The 15,847-nt window shown below is 42.0% G+C and overlaps 1 protein-coding gene across 8 annotated transcripts in view; it reads right to left on the bottom strand.

Moving 5' to 3' along the window:
• Positions 1 to 15,847, bottom strand: part of EML4 (EMAP like 4) — a 636,979-nt gene that overhangs the window by 104,097 nt on the left and 517,035 nt on the right. For all 8 annotated transcript variants that reach the window (XM_069233976.1, XM_069233980.1, XM_069233975.1 and 5 more), the window contains 2 exons: positions 11,105 to 11,239; positions 10,154 to 10,289 (listed from right to left, as the gene is read on the bottom strand). In XM_069233976.1, coding sequence (XP_069090077.1) covers positions 10,154 to 10,289; positions 11,105 to 11,239 — 271 coding nt within the window. The remainder of the gene's footprint in view (positions 1 to 10,153; positions 10,290 to 11,104; positions 11,240 to 15,847) is intronic.

Here is a 15,847-nt window from a genome sequence, read left to right as displayed (position 1 = left end):
TTGCTGGTGAGTATAGCTTTTTCAGGCTATTGAGTGGTATAGATTTTGAGTGCATACCTTTTTTGTGATACAGCCACACTTTGTTTATTACTTATCTTACACAGTGCTGGTTGTTGGTGGTGCATTTGTCCAGTTACTTTTCGTAGGAAGAATCATTGCTAGCCGCAGGATGACCGCTCAGCAGGTTGTTGGTACGCTTTTTGAGTCATCATCTGATCATGAGACTGACTGCATCTGAGGCAGAGGAGGAAATGAGAGATTCTGGCAGTGAATTTTCTGTCCGAGAGGAATCTTCTGATGAAGCCAGTGCAGATGAAGGGCCTGTTTTAAAGGAGGACACTCATGTGCCAATAGTGCAGCAGCCTGGAGCTGAAAGGTTTCCCACTAGAAGACCTGAACTATGGGTTGCCCCAAACATGGAGCTGCCAGATTTGCCTGCCTTTACTGGTCTTCCGGGGTGTAGAGTCAGTACAGAAAACTTTTTGACTGTCAATTTCTTTCAGTTGTTTGTGGACGATGTATTTTTGGAAGAGATTGTTGAACAGACTAATTTGTATAGGAGCATTATTTGAGGGACAACGCTGCCAGACTTAGGCCACACTCTAGAGCTACCCAGTAGATTCCTACAAATTTGGAAGAGATGAAAAAGTTCTTGTGTTTGGCTTTTTTGATGGGGTTGATAAGGAAGCAGTCACTGGCTTCTTATTAGTCTACTAATCACTTCATGGCAACGGCTATATTTCCTGCAACCATGAGTCGTAATCTGTATTTGCTTCTTCGGATGCTGCATTTTGTTGACACTGCTTTAGCCTTGCCACAAGATCACCCTGATTCTGACTGTCTTTTTAAGATTAGGCCTCTCCTTGATCATTTTGTAGATCAGTTTTCAGAGGTCCATGTTCCAGGCAAAGAAATAGCTGTAGACGAGTCTTTGGTCCTGTTCAAGGGTCGTTTGGTTTTTAGGCAGCACATTCCTAGCAAGAGGGCATGGTATTGCATTAAAATGTATATGCGGTCTGAAAGTAGTACAGGATATGTGTATAATTTCTGAGTCTACACTGGTAGGGATTCCAGTATTGACCCCCCTGGTTGTCTGCCCACTTTTGTAGTTAGTGAGAAAACTGAGTGGGAACTTGGTAGATGACTATTTAACAAAGGTCACCATTTGTGCGTAGATAATTTCTACAGTGGAGTGCAGTTGTTCAAGGAATTGTTTAGAGTGGACACTGTTGCTTGTGGCACAATCCGTTCTAACCAAAATGGCTGTCCAAGGGAGCTTATCTGTAAACAACTTGAGAGGGAACAATGTAGTGTCTTACGGAATGATGAGATGCTAGCCCGGAGGGATGTCTACATGCTAACTACCATCCATGATGAGAGTACTTCCCCTGTGACTGTTTGGGGTCAGGTTGCTGAAGTGTGCAAACCTGTGTGCATTTTAGATTATATTAAGCACATGGGTGGTGTAGACGGAGCTGATCAGATGTTGGAACCTTATACTGCTGTTCGTAAGTCTTATGTTTTGTATAAGAAGTTAGCGATTCACCTGTTCCACTTGGCAACTTTTAATACTTTTATTGTGTTCAAGGATAGTTCTCCAAAGTCAAAGATGACATTTGTGAAATTTCAGGAGTCCGTGATAGCCTTATTGTGGTGGAACAGGCAAGAGTTCCTAGAGAAGCAGTGGTGAAGGATGTGGCTAGATTGAAAGATTGTCACTTTGCTAAGCACATTCCTACCACACTCAAAAAAGACTTTCCCACTAAGAAATGTAGGGTCTGTGCTTGAAGAGGTAACTGGAGGAAGACTCGTATGTACTGCCCAGATTGTAGCTTCAAAACCACAAGCCTTCTTCTGCAGCCCTTTTTTCCCCTTTTAAAAATAATAATAATACATTTCTGTATTTTGGCGAATGTCTTGGTCTCCTCCAGGGGAACCAACAAACTCTGGGTACCTCTAGGATCCCTAGAATGTTGGAAAAAAGGACACAAATTTGGGGTGGGTAGCTTATGTGGACAAAAGGTTATGAAGGCTTAAGCACGAACTGCCCCAAATAGCCAAACAAAAAAAAAAGGCTCAGCACAGGTGGGGACAAGGCCTGGCAGCAAAGGGGTTAAGGGCATGACCTTCTTCTTTCGGGAAAAAAATGAATGCCTGTCAAAAGTAAAATCAAATATTCGTATCCGTAGCTTTGGGTAGAAAGCAATGACGCACAGCCATTCATAGTGCTGTTTGCCAGTTAATTTAAGTCTGTTGTCACTATATCTTTAAAAGTGTCAATTATGCCGGAGCATGGCCAGTGCTTAATTTGAGAAGAAAAAAACAAAAGGTGCCGGTGCTCAAAGCTCTCCTCTTAAACACGCAGCAGCTGCAATTAAAAGTGCAAGCACATAATACTGAGGCAGCGTAATCTTGAAGCCACCTCGGGCCTCTTCAGTCCGCGTATAGCCATTCCCTGCCCCTTCAGCTCACTCTGTCAGCTTCCTGCTTTTCCCCTTCTGACGCTATTTTGTTTTTCTTTTCCTCCGTTTTTCCCAAATGTCTTTTGCTCGCAGTAAATGCTTGAGACAGAAAACTAAGCGAAGCGCCGGCCCTCAGAAATAAGTGCCGGTTCTCCGCACCGGACAGAACAAGCACAAATTAAGCACTGAGCATGCCTGCTCTTAAGTTTGGCTTTAGCCCCTGCATGATGGTTTTCTATTGCTAAATATTTAAATTCCATGAATTAGTTTGTGATCTTATTTTTAATTAACTGTTGCAGCACTAGTGACTTTGACTAATGTGTAGGAAACCATGTTATCCATTAGTCTGTGTGCAAATGTCTTACCGCTTATTTTTTATTTTTTTACCAGAAGAATGGTGCATGGTATACTTAAATTCCTCGACCAGCACTAAGCCATTAAGCAGATCTGATTGAGACTACAATTGTTGGGTATAGCCAAATGTCTGAAGTTTTCTGGTGTTCTTAGTTCCACTTAGACTATGGCTGAGGTGGCTCTAATCGGGTTATTCATCTGAAAGAGATCTTTGTGTCAAAACCACCACGTAGAGACTGCTTTAAGTTAACTACTGAGTGTCTCTAAAATAAAACATTAATTGTCTATTTCCTGTAGATATAAAAGGCAACTCTAATTTGGCCGATGCTCTTGCCATAAAAGAATGAAACTTCCGTACATCGCGTGTTGGCAAGCCTGTGTGGGGGCGCTTATAATATATGTGATCTAATAATCCCCTTTTACCTACAAAACATGGAGGCAGATGCCCGTGCCCACATATCACTATCCTGCAAAGTTATCTTGGCCTTTTGTGTATTTTTTCGTTCTTTATTTGGCGGAATTTAAGATGAAGTCATTGCCTTGGCTTGATGCCACGGTTTTTACAGCTATGGCTTTTGTGTCACTCATGTTGAAGAATTCCAAATTGATAAAGTATTATTATTATTATTATTATTTTTTTTACATTACTGCTGATGGACCGAGGTCCTCGCTACGGGTAACCGTGCACACAGTGACCACGAATGTTATCTTGTCTGACGTGGTCACTATTACAACACCGATTAAGTGTGTTACTGGCCTGGGATGATTTTTACTGAACATACACAGCTATTATTAAAGGAAAGGTAGGAGACCCCTGTGGTAATGATTCAAAGGTGAAGGCAGGCACAGTAGAGCAAGGGTTAAACCAAGGAATGACAGTACGGAAGAGAGCGCCACAAAGCCACAAAAATAGAAAAGCAGCATGGGGAGAGTGAAAAGATTTTTTTAAATTTAATGAAGGACTGAAGGGGTAGTAGGAGTTGGAAGAAGATGGGAGCAAAAAAAAACTGGTAAAATAGAAGTGTGGGTCCCCCCCACACCCTCGACCTCAGGGACAATTTGTAAACAATGACACCCAGTAACACAATGTAGGAAGGAGTGACGGGAAACATTCTATACCCAATTGTTATTGAACAGCCACCACAGACAACACATTTTCAAGATTTATGATATTTACAACTTAAAATAACACGATAGACACTGAAGATACACTGAGTTAATTGGTTTCTCCTCGTTTATCAACATGGGTGACACAATAGCCATATCTGTAATGGTGGCATCAAGGTAATAATATGAGTAATAATATGAGTAATATGTCCGTCTCCCTAGTGCAGCATGGCTCATCATTCAAATATCACTTTTAAGTATATTTGTAAAATGCAACCATTTTCTACAAACATCAGCTTATGAGTTCTGATAATACACAAATGTTGTGAACATATTCTAATTCAAACAAGCAAAAGCTTCCATTTTAGTAAGATGTACACGAAGAAGGGAGCTACTCACTGACAGCTGGAGAAGCCTGGGTAAATTACCTAGTTCTTTCTTACTTTAATCTTAAAAGTACGTTTTCCTAACAGTGATCCATTAAAATGAGTCCCTTATTTTTACTACTTTTTTTGTAAATATAATTTTATCTGACCTAGGGCGTTTATATTATGTTCCACCAAATGTATTTCTGTTTGTTTTTCAAAGAAACAAAGCAATACATTTCATTATTTGGTTTCGGAGTATTGGGTTTCTATCATTGTGCTTTTCCATGAATTCTTACATTCCTCACAATATCTTTTGCGGAACGTTTTCTTCTGATCACGCACAGAAAAACTCTGAAAAATATGACGTAGATCTAAAATGAGCCAAGAAAGTCAGTAGTCACTTTTGAGTACATGATGTCTATGGTGAGGCTCAGGGTACCATCAACAGAAAGGTTGACGTTAAGGAGCTCAGGATTTGTAAAATTATTTCTAATCTTTCAACAATGTCTCTATGTTCTTGAAGGTGTATTGTTTGGATACTAGAGACCTTTCACATTCAAAACCCTCTTGTTCTCCAAGTCACTAATGGGTTGATCATCATCATCGTCATAACTCCACGTCCTCTTAACAGACTTTCTAGAATTGTAGCTGGAAGTTGTGGTGGAAATGTTATTAGCAGGGGCCTGAATAAGCACTCAAACTGAAAATAACAGACTATATGCACGGCTTGAGACAGCAAAGTTATAGGTGAAATTTGCCATACAGTGAGCGATTTTAACAAGGAAAGTATAGTGATGAAAAGTGAATTATTCGCTCTGTTGATTATATATTCAAGTGCACAGGTCCCGTGGACAATGGCTTGGGGACTGATGGTGAGCTCATCAACAAGATAGCTCAAGTAGAATCTAATTAAGTATAGGTCAATAATGAGACTGCTACGGTCTAGCTTTTTTCATCCTCAAGTATGAGGACATGGTTTTCATCCTCAAATAGGAGGACAAAGATTTAGGAGCAGAGTGGGTTTCATATGCTTACTAGCAGCCACTGTATTTTTTTCATCTGTGGAAAGTGAAAACTCCACAAAGGAGGCTAAGATAATTTCTGAAGCCTACCCCTTTGTAGTCTACATCCAGAATTTTTTTTTTCGTGCCAGTTTGACAGGTGTAGGTAGGAGGAGATGGACTATGAACTGAATCTTCATCTGAAAACAAAATGTGCCCTTTTGAGTGTGACCATTAGCATGCTTTAGCGGACCACAAGTCTGCAGGACTTTTTTAGGTTGAGCGTAGCAGCGTTCATGTGCTGCTTTTACGACGTGTCAGTATGTATCGGGGCTTTTAACCACGCCCAACGCATGCCCATAACGATCACTCATTCATGGGCTTGCCTTTCAAAAATCCTTTGTTTCGTTGGTAACTGCTTTACGTTTGTCCCTCCTTAGGGCGGTTTTGTTACTGCCTTAGCCCTCGGCCCTGTTACATAGATAATTGCACTATTGCCGATAACTTTGACTGCTAACGACTTTTTTTCTGTTTGTCCTTCTCTTCGCGCTCACAGCAGCACTCTGAATTGGCTCGCTTATGTCAACTGTTTTACTTTTTATTTTCAGTTTGTGTGGCAAGAAAGTTCCAGTTAGAAATTTACAACGCTAAAAGCTTTAACTCAAGCAAATGCAAGACCCATTACATTGCAAATACTTGGGTTTTTTTTCTCAGTTACTAATAGAATGAGAGAAGAAAACTGTCCAAGTGAGGGTTTCCCCTGGATCTGCTGCACTGACAGTAAGATAGAGGCGTTCCATCTGAGCCCTGCTACTGTGAATGATGACCTGGAGTCCCCACGGACAAAGTAAGATGTATCAGAAAACGCCTGTATCTGTTTGCAGACGGAAGAGGTCTAAGATGCAGTATACAGTAGCTTTAAGGAAATCTTCTTGCAGGCCAGCAGTAACTATGAATTAGAAAATCGGGGCTATGCCGGCATCTCAGGCAAAAGAAGCACAAAGTCTTAATTTTAATGGTTTCAAAGCTTCAAGGCTAGACAAGAGAAATCCAGGATTGCAGTGTTGCTCTACTTTGGTTTAGGGATGTCTAGAAGAAAACAGAATATGCCTCTTCTCATTCTTGCTTAGCTGGAGATAGTTTGTCACTGACGCAAGGTGGAGAACAGGTCCTCTGTGTTATTCGGGCTATTTTTAATGCATACTTCTAATGCTAACCCAATGGGCCTGTTTTAGGATTGTAGTGTGGTGATGCAAAACCGAACATGCTGCAGCATGTAGGTTTGTCTTAAGAGGCCTGATTAGTGTTTGGGTGTATGATTCCATGAAAGAGTCTGCGCTGGAGCAGACAGAAAATGTATTCCTTCAAACACGATCAAATACAACTAGCTGGAACAATCAGACCCTGCCCCCTTCCAGAACTATAAAACCCAAACTGGAAGTCACATATTAGTTACAGCTAAAATAGTGGAGCTGAATCTTTCCTCAACAGAACTAGAAACCTGTTGGTGTACAGCAACAACAAATAGAACTATCGAAAACTAGTCACCCTTTCCTACACCAGGAACAACATACCGAACAGAGGAATCCAACCTCTGAAGGCTGGACTACTCGAAGGCTTACTCACTTAATGGACGCAGAGACAGCCAGTCTAGAAATGAAAAAAGGAGCAGAATTACAAAATCCTGGGTGCTGTCAGTAATCCTGAAGAAAGTGGCAACCAATTCAGTTAGTAAATATGGAGCCATATACGGGGTGCATTCCTAGATAGCAAAATGAAACTGGACAAAAAGCGAAGCTAAGACCAGAAATGGGTAGATGATATAGGGGCAGATAGCTATGGGTAAGTGTCAAAGAAGCACTGTGTGTCTACAAATGTAACCACTTTCCTATTTTTTTGCCAGTCCCGAAGAGTGAGGCGAAAACAACATGTTTCCACAGTTGTTCAAGGACCAGGATACGGATGTTAATTACTAGGTTTTTTATACTGATGCCAGTGACAGCCAGCACGTGCCATAGACATGAAGCATTAAATAGAAGATTTAAACACAATATGTCCAATGCACAAAAAAGAAAGCTTCTACTAAATAAAAAATATCTCCCGGTGTTACTATAACCAAATACATCCAACTTCCAAAGTCACCCCTTTGAATAATTAAAGAACAAAGCGAACAGAGAGATGATTACCCAGTTGTTCTCAAATACGCTATCTAAAGCCACATTTTATTTTTCCATTTCATTTACAAATTAATTTATTTTAATGTTTTAAAATCTAATTTAAACCACTGCAATATACAAAATAATACTACAATGATGAGCCTGTGCAATTCTGAACCTGCCTGGCTAGAAAACTACAGTTCTTCTAAATCCTTTTATTTATTGAGTGCCTGTGCAAACGAATATGTTTATGCAATGAAAACATTTATCCTTGAAGATTGACAGATATGCTGCTTAACTTAACGCGCTCCCTGGCATTCGAGTGTAAAAACAGGCGGGCTTGAAAATGGCTGCCAAGAAAAGTCATTGTCTTTACACTTGAGATCTAGCTTGAGGCACAACGCTGCCAAGCCCGCATGTGTCCAATGGCAAATACTGTTCTAGCAAATGGAACAAAGGTGAGCTGGAAAAACATTTTTTTTAAAAACCCTTTTTTCAGGTGCCAGCAGGGAATTAAGGTATATTTAACTGTCAAAACTGGCAGAGACCAATTATCTGCTAATGGAGCTTGAGCAACCCCCAAAGTTTCATAAAATGCATTGTCCTAACACAGTTTTCTCTGCCCACAGGTTCCTTTTTTTTTTTTTTTTTTTAATATTCATGAAGTGTAATTAGTATAATGGCACTGCCAGGCCCAAAAACATGTCTACCCACATGTCCCAAGCAACAGTAGATGTATCGTCTATCAGTCGACAAATCTAACCTCCTCTCCCAAATAAACTCAATTGTTTGTAATGAGGATAAATGCACATGCTCGAGGCTCAACAGTGATAAACGATGGGTAAGAATCACACACACAAATCGCAATTTATTCCCATAGATTTAATCCTAGTTTTGGAGTAAATGTATGTGTGTTTCCCTAAAAATTCCAGAAATAACTGATGGGAACGTGCAGCTATCACAGCTTTCCAGCAGTATTCATAGCAGCAAGAGTTTACGCGAGTATATACATATAGTGCACATTTATGCAAGTGCAGATGATTAGGAAAGTGCATTTGTACTTTCTTTGTTTCTTTCTCTCCAAATGGAAAACAAGTTTTCCTTTGGAGAAATGCCTACCCCCACGGAGATCCAGTAACTTTGTGGATTTTTGCTTCTGATTCTATCCTGAATAGGGATTTCCTCCTGCTCTTGACAGGAGTAAATCTGGGATCATAACGAGGGTTGAAATGAGCTATGAAAAGGTTTATTAAAAAACACACTCCCAAACTACTAGTTTATGGGTGTTTACGTATCTTCCGCATTGATAAAACTCTGGAATGCACACTCCCCCATCAGATCCATCTCCAAGGAGGGGAACGGGGGCTCAATATCGTTTTAGTAAAGCAGAGTGCGCTCTGCTTGAGGTAGCCGCAAATACTCCGCTTTCTCTTTCACCCGAGCACATGTTCCCTAAATTCCTAGCTGCTCCTTTAGTCAGACAAAAAATGGTCCCGCATAAAATTGGTGCCCTCCATTTCGCTCCACAAAAGGTTCCAACATGCCTGCACACCAGTCTTGGAACAGATTTTCTTATATTAAAACCATATTGCGTCATTGTGTGTGTGATTGAATCAAATTAAGGTCATATTTTGCGAATTCCAAATGTGACTTTACACTTTTCAATTTTCAATTATACCACTTCCGCACCTAATTTAACATGAATCGAAGAAAGGGATTGTTAAAATGGCCAGTAGAGTTAGACGTTCATTAAAAGCAGTATTGTTGGCAAAACTATGAAAGAAAGCTAAATTAATCTGTTGACAATACTTTTTCTCATAAGCCTTTGAGCCTGGAAATACCGAATGCGCTCTCAGAACTTTTGCCACCCCGAAATATCTGCAGGCAGTCTCGCCTCATTCTCAGTTTCAGGAACCGGTGCCCTTGAAAACATATCATTTTATTTTGAAAAGAGAGGACCTTACTTCAAGCAAATATGCTGCACTCTATAGTCAAGTATAAAGACAACAAAAACAGAACGTGTGTGGGGGGCGCTGACAAAGAGCCCTTCCATTAATGAGTTCAGAGCACAGTCGTCGAGGTGGGTGTTATTAGCAAGTATTTTGATCTGCAATTCGTTATCACATGAATTGCTCTCATTGGACATAGGTGAGGTTATACCAATAAGGACCATAGCAGGTTTTTAATTCTACCATTTCTGCTGTGTCCATGACAGTGTAAACAAAACAGGGTGCCCTGACTGTAGCACCAGGCAAGAGGTGGTTTCTTTACTCTTGCAAAGCCACACCGGTACACCAATGTAAGTTTGTGCTATGCAAGGCAGTGCTTAATTTGTGCTTGTTGTTTCCGGTGCTGAGCACCGGCACTTATTTTTTAGGGCTTGGGCTTATTCTTCTGCCTCAAGCATTTGCTGCGAGCAACGGCCACATATTGGACAGACGGAGGAAGGGAAAAACGAAAAAGCGTCAAAAAGGGAGAAAGTAGAGGCCTGAGATGGCTTCACGATTACGCCGCCTCAGTATTCCGTGTACAAATATTTAATTGCTGCAGCCACATGCTTAAGAGGAGGGCTTTGGGCACCGGCACCTTTTTATTTACAAATTAAGCACTGGTGCAAAGCCTGCCATAAAAATGTTGGTAGTTGTTTTGCATGTTTAGTTTGGCCTTCACTTTACCAGCTTCAGAGTACTGTGGGCATACTGTACCTTTAGGGCCCTTCCCCGGCGGAGGTTCGACAGTAGTTTTACTCCATATTAGCATTATTCCTCCCGAGTCTCCGGCAAGGACGTCTCCGTTAGGCAAAAATGCTAAGCACTGCACAAATTTTGGCTTTTCATATTGCTGGGGAAAAATCAGAAAGAGCATCATGTTTTTGTTTCCTTTTTAGTCGCCAGAAAACATACAACTCATTACAGATGCTGGCTGCATCTAAGAACCGGACACATCTTTGAGCCACTACCAGGGATCTAATAATTCATAATAAATACTCTCTGTGTTTGGTAAAGCAATGCAAAAGATTCAACAGAGGTGGCAGATTCAGTTTTGCACCCACAGCGAGCTCCACACTTCTAAATCCTCAGACCAAAAGGGAAGGATTTCCCAACAGCACCAGAACGCTTTCCTACATTTCCCTCGGTTGTCCCAAGCAGACCACACAACTTAAACACCCTAACTGGAGGACAATAAAACATACGGAGAGAATATTTAGATTATTTTAATTGCAAATCAGTTTTGGATTTAGTTAACCCTCGACATATTTTCCCCACTCTTGAGAACTATTTGGCAACCCTAAATCCCTAATCCAGGCAAGTGTTTAACAAACCTAGTCATGGGAAATCTATCTCCCAATATAAAAATAAAGTTACATTAAATCGAGGCAGAGAACAGATTTAATTTTACGATATGCAAGAAAGAAAGTGTCTCTGAACTCCCTCTCATAATCATTGATGAAAGTCTGGTTACCAGTTCTGAAAACAAATTATATCATTCTGAAACCTAGTTCAGGTAAGATTGCCAGATGTAATAAAGAACACCTGCAAGTTAAATTGTTCAAACACACAAGCCAAAAGCTACAAGAACATTATATTTTGTATTATTGATACCACAGCCTCTTTGTGGTGTAGCAAAAATATAGCAAATACAACAATTAGTCTTACCCCAAATATGCCCTGTTTTCTAGCAAGCGAATTGCCACTCCATGTCCAGAAGAAAATGTGAGACTTGCCACAGGTTATTATTGTATTTGCTTCTGTCGGATGGAACTCTACAGCCAGAACAACCTCATTCGTGGTCTGTTGAAAGAGGAACAAAAAAAAAACACTAAATTTCCCCAACGCATTTGTCAATCGACTCTGCAACTTTTTCCATATGCAAGTATTTATTTTCGAGAAATATCATTTGTAAGAGAATAAGAATATGTTATGCAGTCCATATGACTGTATTTGGAAAGAAGTGGACAACAGAGTACAAAAGATTCTTGAAGCAGGAAGGAGGGTCAGGGTGGAACCCTCCTGGACCATGGAAGAGTTACCAAGAAGTGTATCAGGTAAGAGGAAATGCAATGTGCTCAAGTCGATGGGACCCCGCATCTACGGTAGCTGCCAGTGAGCATCAAGAATGAACCGACGACAGAATGTGAAGGATGCATTGCAGAAGGGGATGCAGCCGAATGCAGAAGGGAATGCAATGGACCACCACCAGGAGGTCACTGGGTAAGGCATGCACACACCCAGGCAGATGAGGAGCAGGTGAACAGCATAATACGCTGCAGTATGACAGTCACTTGCCCGTATGGCAGGAGCGGAGGCACGCATGTGGCTACCAGGTCTGCTGGAGTGAGCTTAGAGTGGCTGCAGCCAATCTGCCTTGGCTTTGGAGCATCATTAAAAAAAGAGAGGTTGGGCTAATAATAGGATTCACCTTTTTTAGCACTTTGATTGTATACAGTTGTTTTGAAGTTATTTTTAGACTAAAGGTTTTGGATGCTATACCTAGTCCTATGAATGATAAAGTATACTAACAAATGTCAATAGTATTTTATGTTTATTTTATTAAATATTTACGAGATTCTAAATATTTTAGTTGGAGCATAGTTGGTTACTTTTGATATCGAAATAATTTTTGTTGTTCTTAGGTTGATCAATAAGTATCCAGACACCGAAAGATTGGATTTTAACAACAAGTCCAGGGGAAAAACATCTGCATTGGTTTGGCAGGAAGAGTAACACCACTGACCCAAACTGTCCTGAAAGTGCTATTAAGGGTGGAAACGATTTAAGGCAAGGGAAAAGAGGACTAATGTCCAGGAATCCTAACTTACAAGGGCCCAGTAATGTGATCTCTCTCCATGTCAAGTATGTTCATCTCTGAACGTCTCTATGCCTATCTCTACCTCTGTGTGCGTCTCTCTCTCTCTACCTAACCCTGTTGCTACACATCTCTTGATCTACCTCTTTCTCATATCTCTTGCTCCATCATCTCTTTTTATCTGACCTCACTCCTCTTTACCGGACTGCTTTTCTTTATACTTCCTGCTAACATTCTCTTCATCTTACCGGTCTACCTTGCCTCCCCCTTGCTCTCTTTTTATCTCAACTGTCTCAACTTCCCTTCTCTATTTCTACCTGTTTTGTGGACCTCATTTCTATCTCCAATTACTAAATCGCTACCTTTCTCTTCCTTATCTACTTCTCCCACCTGACTACCACTGTCACCTCTATGTACCACATTCTTTTTTTTAGGCTATGACTCAGCATCAGTTCTTTTCTGTTTCTTTTATTTCAGACTGCATCTTCCATCTCACCTCTCACCCCCTCTCGATCACTACACCTCTGCATACCTAACCCCCTTTCTACTTCACATTTCTCCACCTCATGTCTTTCTACCGGTCACAACTTTACTTTATTGTTATATCTACAGCCACATCTCCATTTTTCTACCCTCTCTCTCTTCCCTGTATTTCTTCCACCTCCCCAAGCTCTCTCAACTGTATTTCTTCACCTCCAGCATTACTTCTTAATCTCCTTATCTTACTTCTCTAACTTACCACTTCTGCTCATTCCTCTTCCTTTCTTCAACTCATTCTACCTACTAACTCATCTTTCACTCCCCCTTCTCCTCTAGTTCAGCTCTCAATTTACCTCATTTATTCACTACTCAACCTCTTCACTGCCTCACTTCTTTTTAGTCACCTCTTGCATTACCCCTTTTTGTCTATAATTAGCTAATTTTTTAAGCTTACCCTCTTAAGATTGTCTCTCTCAATACACCTCTCTACCACTACATTCTCTTTACCTCCCTATCAACCTCACGTCTCTATTTACCGTATCTGACTCACTACTTAACCTTTTTTCCTTCAGGGCTCATCCTTTCACACCCTTCCATCCTTCTTTCCATCCATTTCTCTGCCTTAGTACTCTATATCCAATCTACCCTTCTATACCTCAGTTGTCATTTTGCCCCTTGGCAGAACCCCTTTCAGCGGCAATGGGGCACAAAGGGGTTACTCGGCCCTACCGTGGGGGCTGCGGCCTTTTACTTCTGATGGCCCGGGAGCCTGACCTACTATGTAATGAGCAGCTGGGCCAAGTACCCCTTCTGCACTTGACTCTCAGTGGTAGCTAAGGTCAAGCAGTCCAAGGATTCCTTGAGGTACTGTGAGACAGGGAAGATCCAGGTCAATCCTTGTTGCTTCGTGGTTACCTACAGATCACAACTCATATTTCTCGGGTAGTCGCTTAATCCTCGCAATCAGATAACTGAACCCTCTCCTGTGATACAGGGTTGTAGTAGCACTTTTGCCCAAAGCCCTCACTACGTTAGTCCATACCACCATGGCCCATCTTGACATACAGGGTTGTGGCTAGGCTCTACACAGGCTGCAGCCCTTTGTACCTTGCAATAACTTTCACACCAGCCCTCTCCTAGCTTACCGGAGGGTTAGGGGGTAGGGGGTAGGGTGGGGGGTGGTAGGGATGCCAATCGGAATTTGCACATGCACTATGACCCAGTCGGTGCAGCAGCCACCTCCTCACACTGGGAGTCCATAAAGTTGGGCTCCCCACTGAACCTCGCTTCAAAGCTTTCCTCTTCCTAACAGGGCACACTGGTCTTGGCGCTCCAGGCTCCAGAGCAGGTGGTCTTGGCTTCCCTGCATGATGTCCCTTCACTAGCAGGGAGACAAGCAGGCCTTGGCCTGCAATCCTGGTCACAGGCAGAAGTCTTGCAGAGCTTCCCCTCCTCACACAGCACATCTAGCTACTTGAATGGCTGCTTGTCACATTTTGGGGTCTTCACCTTCCCTTCTTGAAGTCCATTTCCAGAAACCAAATGTGATTTAAAGTGTGAGTCTTTGAACTTATGTTGGTTTCCTGCTTTTTTTTTTTTTTTTTAAAGTGTACATTTTTGTTTCTCTTGTTCCTTGAAAAAGGCTGTCTGTCACAGCAGGAGAGACTCCAAAGCTGATAGTGCCACAACATAGGCTATGGGAGCGACTAGAGTTCAAACCTGAATGTCAGCCACAGTGATATGCGCATCAAAAGGTTAATCCTGGGCTCTCAGCCCTACTCTAAGATTCCCTTATCAGCCCCACCTCCTTCCAAAGATGTGTTCAGGCCTTTTTCTTGTAGTCTATCTCTGAAGTACAAGTTACTTACCTTCGATAACAAAATATCTGGTAGAGGCATATTCTAGTTGCAGATTACTTACCGTAGAATTCCCCCAGGCATTAGACTGGATCCAGAGATTTTTCTTTGAGCAGTACCCTTGCGCGTCGTTCGGTGGTGTCAGTCGATCCTCACGGGCGTTGTTGGCGTCGTAGTCACCCTGATGACGTCGGGAGTAGTATATAGACGGCACCTTTGTGCAGTGACATCAGTTGCTTTTAACGACTTTCCACACCAAAGTGCAGAGCCGCTAAGAATACTGAGATCGGTGCGCCAGAGCTAAGGACCTGAAGGGGGAATCCCTGTCCCTAGAAATCAGTTCGCATGCAGGGAGGATGAGTGGGCAGTAAGGAATCTGCAACTAGAATATGTCTCTGTCAGATGTACAAGTTACTTACCTTCAGTAACTAAATATCTGGTAGAGACTTCTAGTTGCAGATTCCTTACCTTAAAATAGATACCCAAGCAATGCCATCCTCAGAGGTGGGCTGCGAACCAAGATCATACTAGGAAGTCCTGCAGGACCGAACAACCAAAGTAGCCGTACCGATGGACCTGACTGTCCAAGCAGTAGTGTCTAGCAAACGTGTGCAAGGATGCCCACGTAGCTGCCTGGCAGATATCCAGGACAGTAACTCTGCGTGCTAACGCAGTGGAAGCAGCAGTTGCTCTGGTGGAATGAGCACGCAAGCCCTGAGGTGGTTGCTTCTTGGCTAAAGCGTAGCAGACTTTGATGCAAAGAAGCATGTGGGGGTGCGTAGAAAGGGTGATGGACTTGCCTACATGAAAAGGCATAACCACCTTTGGAAAGAAGGAAGCCTTAGTGCGCACCACCACTTTCTCAGGGTGCACAGACAAGTACGGAGGTTTAGACGAAAGGGCTTGAAGCTCACTAACCCTGCGAGCAGAGGTAATGGCAATAAGAAAGACAATTTTGAAGGTGAGGAGCCGCAAGGGACAATTGTGCATCGGCTCAAAGGGAGTACTCATTAAGTAAGGACAAGATTGAGGTCCCACTGAGACATGATAAATGGAGTGGGTGGAAATAAATGCATGAGGCCTTTTAGGAATCTACTCACAATAGGAGATTTAAAAAATGAGGGCTGATCAGATAAACTAAGGAAGGCCGAAATGGCAGATAAATGCCCTTTAAGGGTGCCCAAAGCAGAGCCCTGCTGGGCCAAAGAAAGAATGAACAGAAGAACCTCGGATAGAGGGGCAGAGAGGGGATCAACA

This window comes from Pleurodeles waltl, chromosome 5 (assembly GCF_031143425.1).
Source record: "Pleurodeles waltl isolate 20211129_DDA chromosome 5, aPleWal1.hap1.20221129, whole genome shotgun sequence".
Classification (NCBI taxonomy): Eukaryota; Metazoa; Chordata; class Amphibia; order Caudata; family Salamandridae; genus Pleurodeles; species Pleurodeles waltl.
This window is presented reverse-complemented; position numbering and strand designations above follow the sequence as displayed.